The sequence below is a fragment of the Acomys minous genome (assembly GCF_964271855.1).
Source record: "Acomys minous genome assembly, chromosome: 5".
NCBI lineage: Eukaryota > Metazoa > Chordata > Mammalia > Rodentia > Muridae > Acomys > Acomys minous.
In genome coordinates, this window is record NC_140494.1 from 85,274,935 (window position 1) to 85,297,039 (window position 22,105).

The 22,105-nt window shown below is 43.0% G+C and overlaps 1 protein-coding gene across 4 annotated transcripts in view; it reads left to right on the plus strand.

Annotated features, from left to right (window-relative positions):
* BBS9 (Bardet-Biedl syndrome 9) overlaps nucleotides 1-22,105 on the plus strand; it is a 409,368-nt gene that overhangs the window by 204,368 nt on the left and 182,895 nt on the right. For all 4 annotated transcript variants that reach the window (XM_084782922.1, XM_084782920.1, XM_084782921.1 and 1 more), the window contains 2 exons: nucleotides 5,592-5,764; nucleotides 12,668-12,820. In XM_084782922.1, coding sequence (XP_084639048.1) covers nucleotides 5,592-5,764; nucleotides 12,668-12,820 — 326 coding nt within the window. The remainder of the gene's footprint in view (nucleotides 1-5,591; nucleotides 5,765-12,667; nucleotides 12,821-22,105) is intronic.

The following is a 22,105-nucleotide window of genomic DNA, read 5'->3' on the forward strand; positions in this document are numbered from 1 at the left end:
ACATAGCATAGAGTGCTCCTAAGATGAGGTCTAAACACGGAACACAGTTCTCAGGGCACTGGCCACTGTGCTAAGCATGGGCGCGTGGCATTGCTCTGCTCTGCTCAGTTGTACACTTCATTTGGATGTTGGAGTCATTTTGGCACATTTTCCTATTTAATTTATTCCCTGGTTAAACTACAAATTTGTCACTAATCTTTTTTTTTTGAAATTGTGGGTGTCTTTCTGATTTGAATTAATGGTGTTTGATTATTTTAAGATTAATTTTTTACTTACATGTGTATCAGTGTTTGCCTAAATATGTATGTGTGTAGATATACACATATACACACATATACACATATACACACATACATATACACACATATACATATACATATATACACATACACACACACACACATACACACACACACATACATATATATATATATGCCATATGTCACAGAGGCCATAAGAGGTTCTATCCCTTGTATCTGAAGTTACACATTGTTTTGAGCTTCTTTATGGATGTAGGAAACTGAACCTGTGTTTTTTGTAAGAGCAGCAAGTGACCTCAATGGTTGAGAACCATTGCTTCGGCCCCAGGTGGTGGTGCTTTATAGTTAATCTTCATGGAAGCAATTAAAAAGGACATTTGTGTCTGTGTCAGTGAGCATATTTTTTCTTTTTCTTTCTTTCTTTCTTTCTTTTTTTTTTTTTTTTTTTGAGACAGGGTTTCTCTGTGTAGCCTTGACTATCCTGGACTCGCTTTGGAGACCAGGCTGGCTTTGAACTTACTCTGCCTCCCGAGTGCTGGGATTAAAGGCGTGCACCACCACTCCCGGCTGAGCATATTTTTATCCTATTGCATTTACAGTTGTTCCCTTCAGACGAAGTGGCTTTGGGAGCACTCGGTGTCACTTTCCTATCCTTATACTTTCCCAAACACCCAGACACCACCTGTTCACATCCATGCTTGTGGTCATGCCACATGGCTGTGTTGTGGGTAGACAGAACACCGGAAGTAGTGTTCAACATGCACTGAGACCCGGGGGACAGCTGCTCTGTTTCCACACTGGTTCTTTCAGTTGACTGATGCTGGGCTCTGTCCAGGAGATGCTGCCTCTGTGATGAAGATGAGTCTGGGAGTCAGTTTTTGGGAGCTGGGGCAGACATTGCTGCTCCTCCCTGCACCCCTGGGCCTATGCTCCCCTTGCTGCTGACCCATGTTTGGCACTTTTATTTTTGTAAAAAGCACAGAACGGTAATTCCTATAAAGAACCGTGGATTGCCAAATTCCCAGCATGTAGGAGGGGGCACAGTATTTCAGCACATGGTCCATATTCCACATGGAATTGTCTTCAGCTCCTGGCTAGTATTTTCTGTAGATTTCTCTTATTCATTTCCTTTCGAAATCTGCTTGGTAATCATGCATGCTATATGGTACACTTTTCTTTTTTCTGTCTGAGGGTTGAGTCCAGGGCCTTGTTGCATGGTGAGTTCCTGCTTTACCACTGAGCTGCACCCCCAGATCCCGGGGTGCACTTTTGTAACTCCTTGTAGCAGGAAGGATTAGACAAGGACAAACACTTTGGTGATGGGAGGACCCCAGAGCTTTGGTGCCATTTACATTAGAAAATAAAATGGCATTGGTGTCCTGCAGGCTACTCAGGAGGGAAGAGGCAGTGCCATGTTTTCACAGCAAGTTCAGATCTTGACCTTTAAAGTGACGCCTGTCTATCATCATGTCGGCTTTTCCTGTGGTGATGTGTTTATCACACCCAAGCACTTGAAACAGCTCTTGGGTTTTTAAAATGGAGAACTTCAGATAAAATACGTTCATGAGAGGGATGGTAGAACAGGACTATCAGATCCAAGCCGATAACGAAAGCTTTAAAAAGTACAGAAAGTTGAGAGGTGATGAGAAACAAATGGTGCCTTGGATTAAAAATTGTGGTAAGGTTGTGGTAGGAGCAGGAGGTGGGGGAGACAAACAGAAGGTGGCAGTCTGAGATCAGCCTCAGTACTCAGAACAAAGGTTTACACAGACTGAACACTCTTCCTCCCCTTTTTTCGTACATGTGTGTGTGTGTTATGTATATATGAATATTTACATGTGTGTGTGCATACACATGTGTGTGTGAGTCTGGAAGCTCAAGGTTGATATTCCTAATCCTCACTTGCTTCTCCACCTTATTCTTTGAGGCAGAGTCTCTCAGTCTAACCTGGAACTGGCCTGTACCGCTGGTCTTGCTAGTCAGCTTGCCTCTGCCTTGGGCTGCCACACCTACTAGCATTTCCTTGGGTTCTGGGGATTTCACCTCAGATTCTCTCACTTGTGCTGTGAGCACGTCAACTGCCAACCTATTTCCCCAGCCCTAGACTACAGTTTCTTGTAATGAGAGGTCCCTAAGGCAAGGTGTAGTCTTTGGGGGAAGAGGTAGCTAAACTCAAGAGAGGATCAGTGGAGACACAAAATGTGAGGAAGCTAGAAAGGTCCAATTAAGCTTTAGCCCTCTAGTGAAACAGTGGCCCACATCTAGATGCATCTTTGTGAAACTGAGAGCTCTATGGACTAAGGATATATCATATGGATTATAAAAGGGAAAACAAGCTATGACAAGAAATAAATCAGGATGATGAACTCCCCATCAAAATTTCTCATCACCAGATATGGTGGCATATGCCGAAAATCTCAGTCACTCAAGAGGTGTCACCAGGAGTTTCATGAGTTTACGACCACATTAGGTCATTTAGCAAGACCTCATATCAAAGCAAGCAAATAAACAAACCAAAACTGACCAACTACAACCAACCAGCTCACCAGCCGCAACCACCATCTAACCAACAAAACTGGGTCGCATCAGTCGTTATTGGACAATGAAACCATTTTCTCCACAATGGAAGGGAGACATTTCTCAGCTTGGGCTTCTGTGTTCTGCTAAGCTGGTCATGAGCAAAGAATGCTAAACACACCCACATTCATTTGCATGGATGCAAGCAGGCATGTAAAAATGGGGAGATAACTAATACACATTGGGCTTTCCCGTTGTCTGCTGGTTTTTAACATGCCAGAGGGGGAGCAGATGGAAAAAAAAATTAAGCTGGAAAGTCCAATGCTTCCCACTTTACCTAGCATGCTTTTGGACTTAGTAGACGAATCATAGACGTGTATGTAAAGAGAAATCGAACTGGAAGGTGTAGACGAAAGCACCCATGGTCTTTAAACTTGCTAACTAAAGTGTGTTGAAGCAAGGGGTGTGCAAGTCTTACTTCAATCCGTCTTGGCAGAGCAGGCCTTTGACTTCTATCCCTTACGGCTAGTACAGGCTCCTCAGAACCTGGGAGTTACAACAGAATAGACAAATGGTGGCTAAGGAGAATTAGCATCAAGCATTGATACGCTGACAAAAGGAATAGATCTACAGGAGATTTTGTGAAGATCTTGAGAAATAAACAGGAGAACTAGGTAAAGGAAGTAGGAAAGATATCTTCTGATGTTGGCAGATGTGTAAGGAGTTATACATAGTGAATCTTCTTACGTGCCTAGGACATCAAACTAGGGGTTCTGTGACAGTCCTTTAGTGAGGCCAAACGGTTTAGGGACAACTCATGATTATAATGATCAGATCTGAATTCATCTGATATCTGCCTTATACCCAGTGAGCAGTGTGGGAATAGTGATTCATCAGTTAATATTTAGCAACTTCTTTACTATGGAGACAATTTGTTCATACTGTAAATTTTGCTTTCAGAAAGCATTTTGGAAAGTAGATATCAATGTACCTCCATAGTTTCTATTAATATCGAAGAAGTTATATACTTATAATTTTAAATTTGTGTCTACTGAAATTGTTTATATCATTTTTTCCAACTTTGTGTTTAAAAGCGCTCATCTTTACTTCCTTAAAAGTTTTCCAAATGATATAATTACCTGCATGCATTGCTTGTGGTTTAATGTAAACTGTGTTCGTATTGATGAAATTCAGATGATCTGGCGTGAGTGGACTCTGGTGTGGCATTCTGTGGTCTGCTTAATTAGACACACCATTTTCTCCACTGTTTGGTAGAGTGGAGAGGCAATCGACTGGGCCTGATGGTCCGGATTTATTTTCTTTGGAAGCTGAAGTGCTTATTTCCACCGAGCGCTGTTCCAGGATGCAAAAGAAATGAGATAACACGTGGAATGCTCACTTTGGCAGCTCTTTTGATTATTAGTATTTTGAGGGCACATTTAAAAAACTCTAACTCTTTAATCCTAAATTATAAACAAAAAGTTGCCTTTCTCTTTTCCATTAAGTATATAGTGTGGAAAGCCTTTATGGGAAACATTATGTACTTGGAGTGTGAACACTGAGGAAATGGTTAATAGCCAAATCCATGCCTTGCGGGCCTTTGACTCATTGTTTATTGTTGATTTTTGCTAATTAAAAAAAAGCCAATGCTTTTATAATTTCTTTCCTTAGAAATTGTATGTAATAGAAATAATTGATGGCGAATTAAATGGAATTTGTAATTTCTGAGCTTTTCTAAGGGACTTTATATAATCATCTTGGATGTTAAAACTCAGTGGTCAGATGCCTGGGGAACAGTAGATCCATTGAGCATGTGTGCATTACATACGTGGGACGTTGTTGTGTGGCTAAGATCAATGGTTAGTCTTTTCGTATTAGTAATTAGAAGTTCAGTCTCTTCTCCGTGCATAACTGGCTGGATGACCTTGGTAATTACTTAAACCCTTCTGAGATTGGGTTTATTTTTTTTTTGGAAAAATGAGGATAGCATCATTACCCTTGAGACAGTTGAAGTTTGACCGACAGCCTGCTGTGTCCTGGCCTTCTGCTGCTGAATGAGATCAAGCTATGCCGTGAAGAGTAGGAACATTAACATAGGCAAGGAAGAGTGTATATCCTTGGATGAGTCACTGGAATTCTGTCTGCTTCTTTTTCTTTTTTATAACAAGAAAACTGGTACAGCCCAGTACTTGGCACATAGCTGCTGTGCATCTGCCGCTGGCCTCACAGATGTCATTGCTGCTTCTGCCATCATCTTTGCTGTCATTGTTGGCCTCACCATCACAGCCATCATCACCAGAGAATACACAGGCTCTTTTGGTGCTTACATTTCAAAGAATAGAGGGAAACACTATTTTCTTTTTAATTTAGGGAAGTGTCAAGCACAAACCTCCTTTTAAATCAAGAAACTGTTAGAGAAACAGAACGTTGATGGTGACTGTGGTGATCCGTGTGGAATACATTTTGTCTCACACCAGGGTTCAGAAGTAGACTAGTACGCTCACACTGGAGGTTCCAGTGGCTGCTATCAGCCATGTCAAGTATTGCACCACGGTTGGCTTGTTTAATCCTATTTACTATTAGACATGTGATGAGAAGGACCAGCCAGTGCCTGGGCATCTCTCCTGGAAGGACATCTGAAGTTGTTATACAGTTGATGCAGAAAACAGCAACAAAGCAGCAGCCATGCGTTTAAAAGATAAAGGGGATCTTGATCCTTTCGTTAGCGTTCATGCGAAGGCTGTTTGATAGCTCATCTCGTTTCTACTGGTAATCGTGTGTTAACGAGCACTTTTCCTCCATTATCTTTTTTAGAACGATACCGCATTCAGAGCGAACAATTTGAAGATCTTTGGCTCGTAACAAATGAACTCATCCTCCGCCTTCAGGAACATTTTGAAAAACAGGGAATTAAAGATTTTGCGTGTTCTTTTTCTGGATGCGTGCCCCTTCAAGAATATTTTGAGTTGATTGATCATCATTTTGAGGTATGATATCGAACCACGTAACCTTTACTTTACACAGAAGTCAAAGAAGCAAGAGTGCAATGGAAGTGAGTGTTCAAGGCACGTGCATGCGTGTGTGCGTGTGTACGCGCATGTGCTGAGCTGTTCTCCTGTGGATGGAGGACTTTGCCCAGCTACTGAGGAGCTACAGAAATTTGCAGACTGGCAGGCTGCAGCTGAGCTTGTGGTCTCCCTTCAAACAGAGCCTAGTGGATTCTTCCACATGTGAACTTACCACTTGACCTCAGTACCCCAGGGTTGAAACTGTCCGAGCTTATCATCAGCCATTTGACTAAACCAATCCTAGCAGGTCATAAGCGAGCTGTGATTATAAGGTGATGTTTTGCTTTTGTCCTTTTTTCATCTGTAACAAGTAAAGCAGAAGGAGGAGGATTGCCTGCATTGGAATGAGAGTGGCCACGTAAAATGCTCTTTTGTACCTAGCATAATGGCTGCTTGGTAAATGTGAGTCCTTAAAAGTAGAAAGCAGCGAGGTCCCACATGACTGTGCTCTTCTCAATGTTCTTATTCTGCCTTGGAAGTTCTGTCAGGGTTTGTGTTGGGTTCTCGTGGCTCAGTAGTGCCATTTCTAATAGCCTTTGAGGATTAATTTAGTATTTGGAAGATTCCTGTTTTCTGAATGAATCAGACAATGACTATCATTATTTTAAACATTGTGTGTATTAAAGTCCTTACCAAATAGAGTCTGTGAACAGATTCAGTATGGATTTATAAAAAATGGAATTTTGAAAGAAAATTTAAATATCTAGCATTGGTTATTAGAGAGACTACTTATTATTGTTTTAAAAGATTTATTATTTATTTATATTTTATTTGTACATATGTGGTCCTTAGTGTATGTGTGTGCATTACATGCATGAAGGTAACCTTAGAGGCAGAAGCCTCTTGATGGGGAGGCCTGGTGGCACTCAGAGGATGCATAGCAGGCTAACAAGATGAGACTTTGATAGCCTATGATCATATAGAGGGGGAGGAGGTTCCCCTCAGTCACAAACATGGCGGAGGAAATAGGGTGAAAGCGGGAGGGAGGGAAGAATGGGAGGATACAAGGGATGGGATAACAATTGAGATGTAATCTGAATAAATTAATAATAATAATAAAAAAAGAACAGCATGTACTTTTAGCCTCCAGCCATATCTCCTGCCCCTCAAGTGGTTGTTTTTTAAAGGAAGCAGTAGTTTTCTGGCCACTTCTGAGGCTCATGCACCAAGTGTCTTCTCTACTTTTCTTTCTCTTTTAGAGAGAGTCTCTTAACTTTTCAGCCAGACTGGCTAGAGAGCTAGGCTCCAGGTTGTGACTGTTGATATCCCACCCCCCACCCTCACTCTTGGCTTTTTGGATTTTAATATGGGGGATCCGAACTAAGGGCCTCAGTCTTACACAGCAAGCACTTTGCCCACTGGTCATCTCCCCAGCCTTGTTGACAACTGATTTTCTGGGTTAGTATGTATTTGACTCAATTGTGGCACCAAAATTGACAGTTTGGGAGCATATATTGAGGTATTTTAAATTGAGACATTTTGAATTTTAATATTTCAGTAATATCTATCAATCTATCTATCATCTATCTAGCTATATCTTTTGGAGTGTTGGCAAGTGGGACTAAGGGCCTTATGCATAGTAAGCAGTGTTTGCCACTGAGCTACATCCCCAGACCTCTGACATTAGTTTTGCAAGTACTGTTTCTAGAACAGGTTTGCAGAAGCTCTGTGCTGAAGAACTGAGCTCATTCTAAGTCTTTTAGGATATATTCCGAGAAGTCTTTGCTTGGCTGTACTGGCCCGCGAAGTCTGGTGGATTTTGAAGGAGTCCACAGAGAGACAGTGCTGACTACATGCTCCTGACGTCTAACACAGAGCTCCCTGTATTCTGTCGGCTAATAGGTTTGCCATACACTTTCCCCTCCTGATTTCTTGGGTAGGGACTCCCCAGTGTTTCCATATCAGGCTTTTTCCTTTGGGGGAGGGAGTTGAGGCACTTTGATTTGTTACCCACACAGGGGTAATGAGTCTCTTCTGCTACCTGTTGCTACTGTCTGCTTTCAGCTATGAGTAATTTCTTAAACTTTTAATCAAGATAGCTTTTAGAAACTGTTTTCTTTGTGTAAACAAGGAAGAAATTCTTGTCTGTTCCATTTTTTGTACTTCTTAGTTTTTGGCCTTGTCATTGATAAATATTTGCTAAAGTGTTGCAACTCTTTTTTTATCTTCACTATTATTGGTGTGTGCGTGGTGTGTATGTGAGGGTCAGGCGCTTGCACACGGGAGCCAGAGGCTGGCTTTCAGGAGTGGTGCGCTTCCTTCCCTGTGGGCTGTGAGGTCAGGCTTGTTCAGCAAGCACTTTTACCCACAGAGCCATCTCTCCTGCCCCTAGATCCCTAAAGTATGAATTTCTGATATTGAAAAACACCTTAATCTCTGGTTCCTGCTTCACACTGAAGTGGCAGCCCACTTGACACCTGCATATTGAGGAAGTCTTTAGTGTTGTGTGTTGATAGACTTGGAGGATCGTGCAAGCCGACCTCAGGTAGGGGAGGTATAACTGGCCTGCCACTGTTCTTATCATAGGGTCCCCTGTGTCCCAGGATGCCTACAGATCCCATGCACTGGAGGACAAATATGATTTAGAACTTGAGATGCCCCTACCTGCATTTCTGAGTGTTGGGATTGCAGGTTGAGCACTACCATGTCTGGTATACATAGATAGTATAAGGGTTCGAACCCTGGGTCTCCAGCATGCTACGGAATACTCTGGCAGCTGAGCCTTATTTCCAGAACCATTTATTCTTTTAAAGTTTTAGTTATTAAAATTCATCTTGTTAATATTTTATGCTGTCCACATATTCTTTTACCATTTTAATTTTTGAGACTATAAATAGATTACATTTCTCCTTTTCCTTTCCTCCTCCAAACCTTCCCGTATACTTCTCTACTCTCCTTGAATTTCCTGCCCTTTTTAAATATAACTAATTGTTGTTGTGTGCGTCTACATATATGTATATCCGTATGTATCCATAAATATAACCTGTTGAGTCCATAGAGTGTTACTTGTATTTATGTTTTCAAGGTTGACTGTTTGGCACTGGACGACCAGTTGGTGCACTTGTCCCTGGAGATGACCATCTCCTGTTCTCAGCAACCCTCAGCTGCCTGGAGCGCTTTGTGTTGAGCTGATGCACTGTGGGCTTTTCCTCAGTCAGTTGCCATGCCCAGTGGTGGTGTCCTTGTTCAGCTCACGTCTGGGCAGTCCAGTGCTGAGACTTTGTGGATGTAGTTTCGAGACAATCTCATAGCAAATGTCCTGATCCTTTGACTCTTACATTCTTTTTTTTTTTTTAAAGATTTATGTATTTATTTAACATATATGAGTGCTTTATCTGCATATATATACATGCAAGCCATAAAAGGGCATCAGAACACATTATATATAGGTGGTTGCGAGTCACCATGTGGTTGCTGGGAATTGAACTCAGGACCTCTGGAAGAGCAGACTGTACTCTTAACCACTGAGCCATCTCTCCAGCCGCCTCTTACAATCTTTCAACTCTCTCTTCTGCAATGTTCTGTTAGCCTTGAGTGTGGGAGTGTTTTGCAGAAGTATCCATTAGGAGTGGACTCTGCATATTGTTTGCTTGTGGTTTTTGTGTAATGGTCTCCATCTGTTGCAAAGAGAAGTTTTCCTTGAGGAGGGAAGACTTATCTGTGGGTATAAGTACAACTGTTAATAGACTGTTGGTAGGGATTGTGTTGTTTTAGTAAATTAGTGGTTGTAGGATCTCCTCCAGTAACCAGACTTGAGGAGCACTGAGTAGTTAGCTGCCTGCCCAGTGCCAGGCAGCGCCGCCTGCTTGTCAAGTGGGTCTTCAGATCAGTTAGAGAGCCTTTGGTGACCTCTAAGGTATGCATGCCACTACTGCACCCTTCGGGTCATCATGCCGTGCTGGCTGTCATGGTGGTTCATAGATGTCGTAGCTGGTTAGCACTGTGGGCTGCCTCCCTCCTTTAGAAGCTGGCATGGTGCTTTCTGGTGCCGTGGCTGCTAATTCTCAGGAAGAAGGCTTTCCTTTCCAGCTCAGGAGTTCCTGGGCCCCGTGTCAGAAGTGCATGGTGTCTTCAGTAATAGGGGCTTCCCTTCCACCTCTGGAGGGTAACCAAGGGCAGCAGCAATCGGCGGCATGTTTTGGGAGTCTCTTCGACAGCCCTGGCCAGCAGCTTAGAAGAGGGCTTCTCATGTCTGACACTGGGTTTTTGTTGGGCGGCCTTTGGCTCTTGGTAGGAATAGCATCAGCCTAGATTAGAAAGGACCATTAAACTATATACGTATATTTATGCATGGAGTCATGTATATTATAGCGTGCTTCCTGTGGCTCTCCCACACATTCTTTCATTATTTCATCCACCTCCCCTCGCTTTTGTGCTTACCTCCCACCTTTCCTAAAGAGTTTCCCTTTTCCTGTTTCCCCACACATCACTCGTATCCGCTATTTCCCTCTTACCCTCCTCCCTCTTCTTTTGTATTTCCCTCTCTCTCCCTCCCATTCTCCTCTCTGTTGATTCCCAGCTGCCCTATCCTAGCAATGGATACATTTTAATTAAAATATTTAATTGTATTATTTCTTTTTTTCCTTTCCACCCTCTAGCCCCTCTCATGTCCCCTCACTCTAACGTCTCACATATTCCCCTACTCTCAAGGCAATACATTCTTTTTCTTTGATTAGTATTGTGGTATGTATATATTGCGATTATCACAATAATAAGTACATAAACGGCGGAGTCTGCTTTTGATGTTTGTGTGTGTGGTTTCAGTATGGCCGTTTTGAATCAGATATGCTTAGAGAGACTAAATCTCTCAGCAGACATCAGTTGTTAATTGATGGGATCCATGAGGAGGTTTTCCCTTTTCTGTGTTAGCATCTCTAGTGATGCTGTGCTGCTTCATTCCTGTTATTTAAATTTTGATAATGAAAGGTAGTTTTTCCTTAAGAGACTTTGAGTGGATTTTTAAAAATTGATATTATATCTCGCAGTTAGGAGACAGACTCATCCCCTAGCCTGTCTGTCCCCTCTTTGGGAGCTACCATTGGTGTTATGTATCTTTCTAGAAATATTCTGTATAGTTAGAACTATGGTATTACTCAGCTTTACTTGGAAACACTGGTGGGCAGCATCGCATGAGTCTGTTTTGTGACCTTTGGTTTGCTTTATTGGCCGTGTCACTAGGGAGTACTGAATGTTAACGCATCCCTTGCTCTGTATTCCTCTTTATTTAATTGTGCCCTCTTAATAGGCATTTTGTTTGTTATGTCTAAGCATAATAACAAAAGAATATTGTTATGATTGTCCTTACGTGTATATAGTACACGTAAGCATTGCCTCTTGGATAAATTCCTAACAGTGGGATTGTTAGATCACAGGCTGTTGTGTGTAAGTGGGTGGGGCTTTGTGGTATACTCTGTGTAAGTGGGCGGGGCTTGTGGTACAGTCTTGTAATTCAGGTACGTGGAGGCTGAGGCGAGAGCATCTTGAATTGAAGGTCATTCTTTTGGGCTATATGATGAAACTCTTGCACAAAATTAATAAATAAATTAAGGGGTCATTTTTTTTATTGCTAAAACTCCCCATTTTTATCTTTTTTTTTCTTACTGAATCCTGTTGGCCTGTTGGCCTCTTTATGGTCTTGTCATGGTTACAGATACTACTATTCCTTAATGCAACTTGCCATGTGTCTTATCACTTTGCTTCCAGTATTTAATCATGTAGAATTAATTTTGTATGTGTGTATTTGTGTAGTGTACATTTGTATGTGCATGCCAATCTTCACGTGTGGTGATTTGGAAGAGAATGCCCCCCCCAAGCTAATGTTTGAACGCCCAGTTGGCTGAACTGATTGGGAAGGACTAGGATGCATGGCCTTGTTGGAGGTGTGTTGCAGGGCTGGTCTCTGATGCTTCAAAAGCCTCCTGCCATGCCCACGGTGCGCCGTCTCCTGTCTGCGTGTGGTGTAAGATGTGAACTCTTGTCTGCTTTGTTGCCATGTCTTCACTTCCTTGTCAGCTCTGTAACCAAAAGTCCAGTTAATGAGTTTCTTTTATGAAGTGCCCTGGTCACGCGGTGTTTCATCACAGCGGTAGAGAAGTAATAAAGGCAGGCTGTGTGACTGTGGTGTACAGGTATGTTGGGAACTGTCTTCCATGATTGCTCTCCACTCCACTTACCAGACCCCACAGCTCACCAGTTCTGCCTGTTCCAGATAGCCCGCGTGACCAGGGAAGCCTGTGTCTGTCTCTGGGTTGGGGTTACATTTGCCTGCATTTTACAGGGGTTCCCAGGACTCAGATTCTGGTCCTGTGCTTATGCAACAAGAGTTTTACCCACCCAGACTTCTCCCAAACCCCGTGTTTGCCTCTTTTTATTGGTAATTTATCAGTTTGGTTTTCTGTATGTGTGTGTGTATATTTGTGATATGTGCCAGTGGCTTTTGTTTCAAACAATAAAAGCTGAGATTATAAATACAAATTCAGTTCTAGTGCTTCTATGTCTAATCCTTTGTTCTTTTTGCTATTTGGTTTATTGCAATGAAAAAAAAGAAGAAATTAAAAATTTTCTATGTAGCCAGTTTTAAAGAACCATGTTAGTGATACTCAGTCTTTCCCCAAAGATGCTGAAACAGATTCACTCAGTTTTTATTTACCCATTTTCCTGTTGTCTGTGTAGTCACGTACCGAATACTACATAGTCCTAATTCCCCTTACTCTATCCATCTGTCCAACTCTTACACAAACTTTTAATGCACTGTTTATATTTTAATTTAAACATCCTTTATCATATCTATTTAACCGCAATGTAAGAAATTATTCCTTACAGCTGCGGATAAATGGTGAGAAATTAGAAGAACTTTTATCTGAAAGAGCTGTACAATTCCGGGCCATCCAACGTCGGCTTCTTACAAGATTCAGAGATAAGACACCTGCCCCACTCCAACACCTGGACACCCTGCTGGATGGAACCTATAAGCAGGTCAGTGCCAGACTGTGCCAGTGCCTATCATTAGATATGTTTCTCTCTCACCAGCACACTAAGATATGCTATGTCGCATGCTTAAAGTTGTTGTCTGATTTTTACCACTTTATTCTCTACTTTCCCCAGAAATTACCATATACTCCCAGTATTTGGGTGACAATAATAAAGACTTATATGACTGTAATTAAGGCCACATCCTGTCTTTCCGAGTTTCTGTCTGGTATCAATAATTTGTTTTAAAAATAGCATTGGTGGTATTTACATTCTGAGTTTCAAAATGGAGGTTTAAAACATCCTAATAACTGTATATTCCTGTGTACAGTGACAAATAATAAAGGCAGATCCATGTGGCACTGCCCTAGTTTGCCCCTAATAAAGACAGTCCCTAGTTTCCCCCAGTGGTGACATTTTAGAAAACTCTAGGAAAACGTCACCTGCAGGATATGAGCGTTGACCGGCAGCCTGTTGTTGTTTGGGTTTTGTCATTTTTAACTTCCTCCCTTTCTCCTTCCTCCTCCGTTCTCATACTTCTTTGGCCACCTGTCCGTGTCTCCTTGAGCATCTTGCCATATCCACAGTAATGCTCTGAGCTGACGATATGCTTCACCCAGGAGTGCACAGTGGCCGATGGGGAAGTGTCATCTGATGTTTTCCCAATGTAGTGTGGAGCCAGGCTTCCGTCCTCTTGAGTATGTGAATGCTGGACTTTTAATTCTTTCTCTGCCTAACTTCAAGGTTGGGATTTTACATTTGTAATAATAGGTACTAGATGATCAAACCTATAGATTTTTACTTTCATTTATGTATTTTAAATTTTCATTCTTTATAGATTAAGAATAAACAGTTTTTGAAGGAAAAAAATAGCTGTCTGGGGTTTGCCTCAATTTTGAAGTTCTTTGCCATTCCGTTTTATTATATGTGTTCATGCTAAATTACTCTGAGATGCTGATTGCACAGTTAATTTCTTGAGCATAACAGTCTAATTTTAACTTAATTTTAATGATATGATTAACATGAATATACTTTTCTAAAGAAAACTGTAGCCATTCCAAGTGCCAAATCTCCCATGTTGTTGTCTGTGAAAGTTACTACCCTTGTCTGCTTGGCCTCTTTCCAGAATCTTTCTGATAGGATGCATTTGTGCTGAGGTGATTTGTGAGGCTGAAAGAACATCACACTACGCGTGTCAGTGCCCCTTGCTCACTGCGTGTCCTGGAGACATCCCACACGGGTGTAGCATTCTGCTCCTTTGCAGAATTACAGGGTTATAAGGGATTGTTGGGGAATTAATACTAGATGTCAGAGGGCTTCTCTACCCAAGCTAGTTTCCAAATAATTGAGACAGAGACCTCTTGGTTTTAGAAAAGCTTTAAGGCACCATAACTGGGCAGGTATCAAACCCTCTAAGCTATTTTTCTGTTCCCCAGCTCCACACCACATGTTATTTGTCCTAATGGTTACTGTCTGGGCTGCTTCTGTTCCATTAGGCCAGCGCTCATGGCCGCAGGCTCACAGTCCGTGCTGCCCCGTGGCAACGTCCTTCCCTCAGGCTCATCCTCTCCTGCTGCATTGTCTGCTTCCTCTCTCTCCTCCTCTTACCCTCAGGGTCCCCTGAGTCTCCAAGCCCTGACACCTAAGCTCTGCCTATGTCTTTCCTGCCCAGTTACAGGCTTCAGTAACGTTATTAACCAATCAACTTTAAATTGAGTAGAGCAAGGTTTGCACAACAAAGACCAGTGAATATGAGGATGTGCTCCTCTGGACAGCAACCAAATCTTGGGGGCCAGCAATTAGCATTAGAATACATAGCACCAGACCAACCCCCAACAGGGGCTTCTGCAGCAGAGTCCTGTGGTACAGATGCTCTCACTGTTGAAGAATTATTAGTCTTTGCCAGGTGATGGTGGTACAGGCCTTTAGTCCCAGCATTTGGGAGGCAAAGGCAGGCAGATCACTGTGAGTTCAAGGCCAGCATGGTCTACAGCCAGGGCTACACGGAGAAACGCTGTCTTAAAAAACCAACCAACCAACCAACCAACCAAATAAATAAAACTGGAATTATTTAAAGAAGAAATAATTAGTTTTTGATAACTTTATACATGAGATAATGAATATGGTCATATCCACCTTTTGTTTCTCCCTCCGACTCCCCTTCAACCCCATCAACACATCTCCCTCTTAACTTGATGCCTTCCTTTTCTTTTTATTAAATAATCCATTAAGTCTTATTAGTGATGCTACATGGGTATGGTGCCAACCACTAGCCCATGGCAACTTAACTGTAGCCACATCTCCAAAGAAGGAGCCTCCTTTTGCCAGCAGCTATTAACTGCCAGCATCTCCTCAGTTAGGAGCGGAGCCTTGAGATCCCCTCCCCCGTTCACGCTGGAGATTTGGCTGCCTTGTTCCTGTGCAGAACTCGTATAGGAAACCACAACTGCTGTGAGTTCATGCGTGCCACAGCCATGCAATGTCCAGAATACAGCATTTCATACATTATTTACACTTTTTAAGCCAAGATACACCCTGAGCCTTGTGGAGCAATGGCAGGCGGCAGATTAATAAGATGTACCATTTAAAGCTGAGAACTCACAGCATTTTGTCCAGTTATGAGCATCTGTGTTGACTGTTGCTAGTGCAAAGAGAAGCTTCTCTGACCAAGGTTGAGTGCATCTATGGGTATAAACAGATCTATGGGCATAAACATACATATTTAGAAGACAATTTGGCAACATGAAATTTTATTAAAATGACAATGTTGTGTTATCCTCTGGGCCTATGACTGCCTTAGTTCTGGGCTTTTGACCAGGTTTATAGTATCAGCCATGAACTTCTTCCTGGGGAACAGAGAATCCAATCAGGACGTGGTTGGTTACCCCATAACAGTCATGCCACTGTTGTACCAGTGGGCACCTCCTGCCTATCAGGTTGATATTGCACCATGCAGGGTCCAGAACTGGGAAAGGCCGTTCGCATCCATTTCCCCACAGCATCCCTCATTGCACCTTCTGGCACTATGGAAGCCAACAAGCAGGAAGGAAGTCAAGTTTCCTGGTCAGTTTGAGAGTGATTTCTCTGTGCCTTGCAGCTAACAGTTTGGTGTTTTCAGCAATAGAGTCTTTCTATCCAGGTATGTGGATAACCACAGGCAACGGCAATAGCTTGTGTTGTTTTGGAGACCACTGGGGTCTCCTGACCTACGTCAGAGGGAGGTATCTCATACCCGGCACTGACAACTCTTACTACTTTTAGAGTTGAGTTTAACGCTGAGGAGAATACCTCTTGGGTAAATCTACTTGGATCAAGCAGGCATATTACACACCTCAGTGTCACATGCTTATATTTAGTCATCTCATCTGTGTCCTTTGCCTAGGTTAACTAAATCTGTGAAGGATCAGTCTATGATAAAGATCCATTTTTACCTTCCATGGCAAAACTATTTTATGGCTGTTTGGTTCTTTTTTTTTTTTTTTTTTTTTTTTGAGGTGAGATCTCAGTTTGCAGCCCAGGCAGATCTCCAGTCTTAATTCTCCTCCCACATGCTTGGATTATAGTTACACACTAACATGTATGTTGGTATGTATGGTGTGTTACTAGATCTTTAAAGGGTTTTTTTTTTGCTGTATCAATTTTAAGGAGATACTATGTTTATGAAGTCCTTTCTTTCTCGTTCAGGATACGTTTACTTTTGTTGGTCCTTGTGCCATTCTGATGGTCTCAGTAGCAGTCAGAGAAGAGCCCTGGGCTGCCCAGTGACATACACACTTTCTTGCTTGACACTGTGTGTCTGGCTGACCCTCAGACACTGTTTAAGGACACAGTGATAATTATTTTTTTATGGATATAGAGGCAGAAGTGAGCATTTTTCTTAAATTACAGTGCGGTTTTTGGCCATTGCGTTCATAGTGTAATTTGTGTCTCCGCACACTTAGTTAATTTTTGTTTTATGAATGAATGAATGTTCTCTTGTCAGTTATAAAGACAAATCTCTTTCTTGCTCATGTTATTCTAGCATGCTCAAAGGGTGCTGAGGCATGGAACCCCTTTCCTATCTAAGTGGCATAGTTGGGGGACTCAAGCAAACTGACAGAGCGGGGAAGGCTGAACAGCTGTAAATTCCTGGCAGAGAAGATCTTTTCTGCTTTTGATTTAATGAGGCTGCGTGCGCTGTAGTTACCTGTGAACCAGTCTTCCCCTGAAATGCCTCTGTATGGGCACAAGCATGATGAGCCTTGATCTTCTTTTCCTGATTCCAGAACTATCAAGCACTTTTTAAAAAAATAGGTCTATTTCCCTCCCCTTAAAGTATATATTCCTGTAGGGCCCACAGGTTGGCCCATTTGGTAAAAGTGCTTGCCACTGGTCCTGATGGCTGGAGTTCGAGCCCCAGAGTCCATAGTGAAAAGAGTGAACCCACTCCCGAAAGCTGTCCCCTGCCCTCTCTACCAGGAACCCATGGCGGCCAGGTGTGAGGCCCGGTATGCACACCGCACCGGCATTCAGGAAGCTGAGGGAGATGAAGGCTGGTGCTCAATGGCCTCCTTGCTTTCCCCTTCTCATTCCATCTAGGACTTAAGCACAGTAAGCGATCTGCTCACGCTGAGGGAGGCCTTCCTCTTATGTTTAAGTCAGGTGTGTCTCCCGAGTGACTCTAATCCAGCTGAATCAGCGACGAACTTTAGCCATCACAGGGCTCGGGGCGGAGCTCTGCTGTTTTAGAATTTGAGAGTTAAGAACTCTGTGCACAGTCGTCCTGTCTGTGACTCAAGCCATTCATTCGCTTCTTGCTAACTGTGTGATCTCTGGCAAATCACTGGAACACTGAAAAAGAAGACGAAACTTACTTCTCTAAGCCTTAGTTTCTCTCCTTACAGATTAATGGTATCCATAGCACACCCAACCCATAAATTGCTTTGAGTAGTGCTTGGTATACAAGATCTCAGCAAATTTTAATGGCTTGTGACGACCCTTGTTGGTCATGTGACTAATCTATTCTGCCATCTCAAACGCAGTGCTACTAATTGGTCAGGCAAAGGAGACTATAGTAATACTTCATCTCACTGAAACTCTATCTGCCAGCCTCACAAATTGACACCTTCACCAAGAGTGATGAGAACCTTGTGTCCTTAGGGGATCTCCCAGACTCCTTAAAGTCATCCTGCCCCAGAAGCTGGTTGTAGAGAAGGTACAAAAAGGAAGGAGCAAGAGGGTCGTGAGCCCAGGTGGATGACACCTGGGTGTTTCATTTCCAAAAAATTTGCTCCAAAACTACACCCCTCCCCCCCTCCTCTCTCACATACATACACATGTCGGCACCGCACCATCCAGCGGAAATAAGACACCAACAACCAGACTTCTTCTCGAGATCTTTACTCAGGATTAAGCTCAGTGGGAATGGCCCCGAAGAAGGGAAGGGCCAAGCTTAAGTACAACTCAAGGGCCAATCAGCTCATGCCAGGTGTCACCTCCTCATAGGTCCGCGTCAGAGCAGGACTGCGCGTCATCAGATCACCAGTTACCCTTGCACAGCCTTTTGCCATATGAGGACTTGTTTATCTTAGATAGCGCTCGCCGTCGGGATGGCGGAAGGCGGAAGCCTGCGCCATGTTAAGGCGTGGCACCTCGCAGCTCTCCACATACACAGGCACTCATTTATAGAATTATGATATTAAATGGTAGTTCTGCCACCGATAGAAGCTTTTCTCACCACCTGCCCCCTTCCTTCTTCTCCACCCTTTCTCCCTTCTTCCTTTTTCTGGATTCAGTGCTGGGAGTAGAACCTAGGGCCTTGGGTATGCTAGCCAAGTACTCTACCACAAAGCTATGCTCCCAGCCGCAAGTGCCTGTGCTGAAGGTCTTCATTTTGCTTGCCTCTCTGTAATTTTTAACTGATATGCCACTGTGGGCTGTTCTTTTACCGTTTCTTTCCTTGCTTACCACTGTAGTAGAGCATTTTTCAGGCTTTACGTCGTCATTTGTGTTTTGTGTGTGATTTACATCCCATGAGCCTTTTGTTCGTTATTCTATCAAGTTGTTCATGTTTTCCTTCTGTTGAATACATTAGTAATAATTTTTGTGATGGCCTTATCATCCATAATTTATATGTTAATCTTCCTTGCAGTGCGTATAAAAAGTTATTCTTTAATGTAATCAAATGCTAAAAAGTTTTACAAAATTTTCGTTTGCCTTTTACTTTATTTTAATGTCCTTTAACATGTAAAATTCTTAAAAATATTTTCACAGTAAGTTTTTTTTTTCCTTTAAGCTCCTCTGCTGAGGATAGCCTTCCAAATGTCAGGAGTGCAGAGGTATCAACTTATAATTTATTTTAGCATTTATACTCCCTCATTCTTTATATACTTTCAAGTCCATCTGGACTTTATTATTCAACTTAGTGAGAAGCTAATCTCCCTGCCAAAAATGGCGAGCTAAGTTGCTCAGCTCCAGCTTATTGCATAACATGGTCTCCTTCCTACGGAGCTAAGCCGCTACCTATGGCAGCTTCACTATATAGCAGACCATCCCAGCCCTCAGTGATGCCGCAGCCGCAGCCGCAGCCGCTTGCCATGTATTGTTCCTGTCTGAGAAGCAGCATTAGACTAGGGCCTTGCTTACCTGACATTGGTTGGACCCGCTCAGGTGTCTGATGGCTCATCTGGACACAGTGTGGCCTAGGATATGTTTATGTACACACTTGGCAGTTGGCTTGTAGATAGTTGGGATCTCACGGCCCAGTGAGTCGGCCCAATGTCCAACACGTCTCTCTCTCTCTGTCTCTCTCTGTCTCTCTGTCTCTCTGTCTCTGTCTCTCTCTCTCTGTCTCTCTGTCTCTGTCTGTCTCTCTCTCGACAATGTCCTAAAACTCACTATTTAGACTAGGCTGGCCTCAAACTCACAGGGATCTGGCTGCTTCTGCCTCCTGCGTGCTGAGATTAAATGCATGTGGTACTGTGCCCAGCACTCAAACACTTTTCAAACCTCCACCTCGGCCATGTTTCCTACGTTCCACTGATTTTGGTCTATGTAGATCAGAGGAGTGGAGAAGTGCATGGCGTCTGTTTATTTAGAGAATTCTGGGTCTATTCTCATTCAGTAATACCACAATGATTAAATATTACATTGTACTAAATTACAAATGCTTTAAGTGGAGGTGTTTGTGTTGAATCTAATGCCTCATTGCTGTGCAAACATTCTACCACTGAATTCTGTCTATAATCTATATTTTTATTGTCATTAAAACCTTATTCATCTGAAAATGTGGTCTGAAGAGAATTTCTCTAAAGACTTTTGTTGGGACCTATTTAAAGTGACCGGTGTCACTGGTGTCTCTGGAATGGTAAGACTTGCTGAATACTAGCCACATGTTTGTTTCAGGCTTTTGTAAATTTTCCTCTTACACTGCTTCAGGGTGGCTCCATGTGGCTGTGCAGTCATTGGCTCCATGCTCCTCAGTAGCTGTCTGAATACTTAGTGCTTGTTGAACCAAGGGATCTGCACTTTTATCTTCATTAGCCATCCAATTAATGTGGGTGGTCCCTGCCTTCTTTCTAATCTTGCTGTGTAGAGTGGGAAGATTGGAGTGCAGCACAGGGGAGAGATACAGAGGTGTGTGCATCACCCACTTGTTCCCAGAGGCTGGGGAGGGCAGTGCAGCACTCTTCTTTGCTCACCGCTCATCTGGGGGCTCCAGGCTTTCCTTCTGGGATGAGCTCCTTGCTTAACTGGTAGCCAAGCAAACTGCCCTTGAGGAGAAATCTCATTAGAAACGACATCTTGCAATCAAGCCTTTTTGATTCAGGTTGCATTAAGATAATTATGAGTTTTGATGTTCAAAGGTGGCCAGTCTCTCCTTTCCTCTCCTCTCCTCTCCCTCCCTCCCCTCTCTCTCCCCATTTCTCCCCTCCCCTCCCCTCCCCTGCCTCTCCTATTCTCTCCTAGCCCCTTTCTTTCCTTCTCCTGCTCCCCCATCTCCTTCATTCTATTCCCTTCCATCCCACTCCTCTCTCTCCCCCTCCTTCCTCTCTCTTTCTCTCCCTCTAACCCCTGGTAATTTCTTTATGTTGCTAAGGCCTCAATTTGCCATCCAGGTCCCCCATCTTCCCAAGTGCAGCACCACGGGTGTTGTACTACTATGCCTGCCTTAGATCTCAAATGTATGTGTCTTAACCACTTGCAGTTACCTATTTGTTATCTGCTTGGCTGAGTGTAGTCAACTTTCCTATTTCCAACCACATGTCATTTTTATACCCCATTTAGAACCTCCCCACTCATGCTCTGCTTTTGTTAGCGTTCGTTTCCCACACAGGAGTTGACACGCTATCACACTCTCTTGAGGCATCTTTAAAATACCTCTCATCGACGTTACTGTATTTTTCGGACTATAAGACGCACTTTTCCCTCCAAAAGTGGGGGAGAAATTAGGGTGTGCTTTATGGTCCAATTACTGTTTTTCTTGTTTTACTGCTCTAAAAATTAGGTCCAAAAAACACCGTGGCTCATGGCTGAACCAAGGAAAGGGTCAACAGTGTGGCTCCAGAGCCTCAGCTCATGGTGTCTGCACATGGGAAGGGGCTGGCTTCCAGCTAGTAGAGATTTCCTAGCTGCTGAGCACAGTATCAACATTTAGTTTGTATTCTAGAATTTTGGGGGCATGTTGAGCTTTAGGGACATAGCTTTAAAAGAGAGGAAGCACGTTGTCATTTCCCTACCTCAGTTTTTATAAACCTACATCTCCTCATGTGTAAAACAGAAACACTGCCATTTAACCATTCCAGTGTGTCGGAGGATCTGAGAGATAAAGTGAAGAGAAAGAGGCGAGGCTCCTGTTTATTCAGTTCAGTCTGAGGTGAATTTCACTGGTGACTTTAGTATTTGAAGTCATCTCCAGCGGGTGGCATTAGTGTTGCCAGCTTATGGTGAAGAACTGGAGGCTCTGAAGAGAGTTGTTGGTGCCACCCAGACATCCAGCGTCCTCCAACATCAAGAATGCTTTCTGTAATCATCGCAAGTTAGGAATTAGACACTTGGATTTTCTATAGCGTGGCTGGGCTTGAGGAAAAAGATGCGCATGCAAGATATTCACCCATACTCTCATGTACATGAATATATTAATAATAGTCTCATGTTCGTTGTGCATTCAGCTATTGTAACAAGAGCTCTCAGACAGTCCCCCAATGCCTGGTTCTGTACTAAAACTCGAGGGCTTTGGCCAGCTTGTCACTGTCTGTTGAAATTTGGTTTCTGTGCCGTCATGGAATGCTCAGACTCATCACATCACTAGGA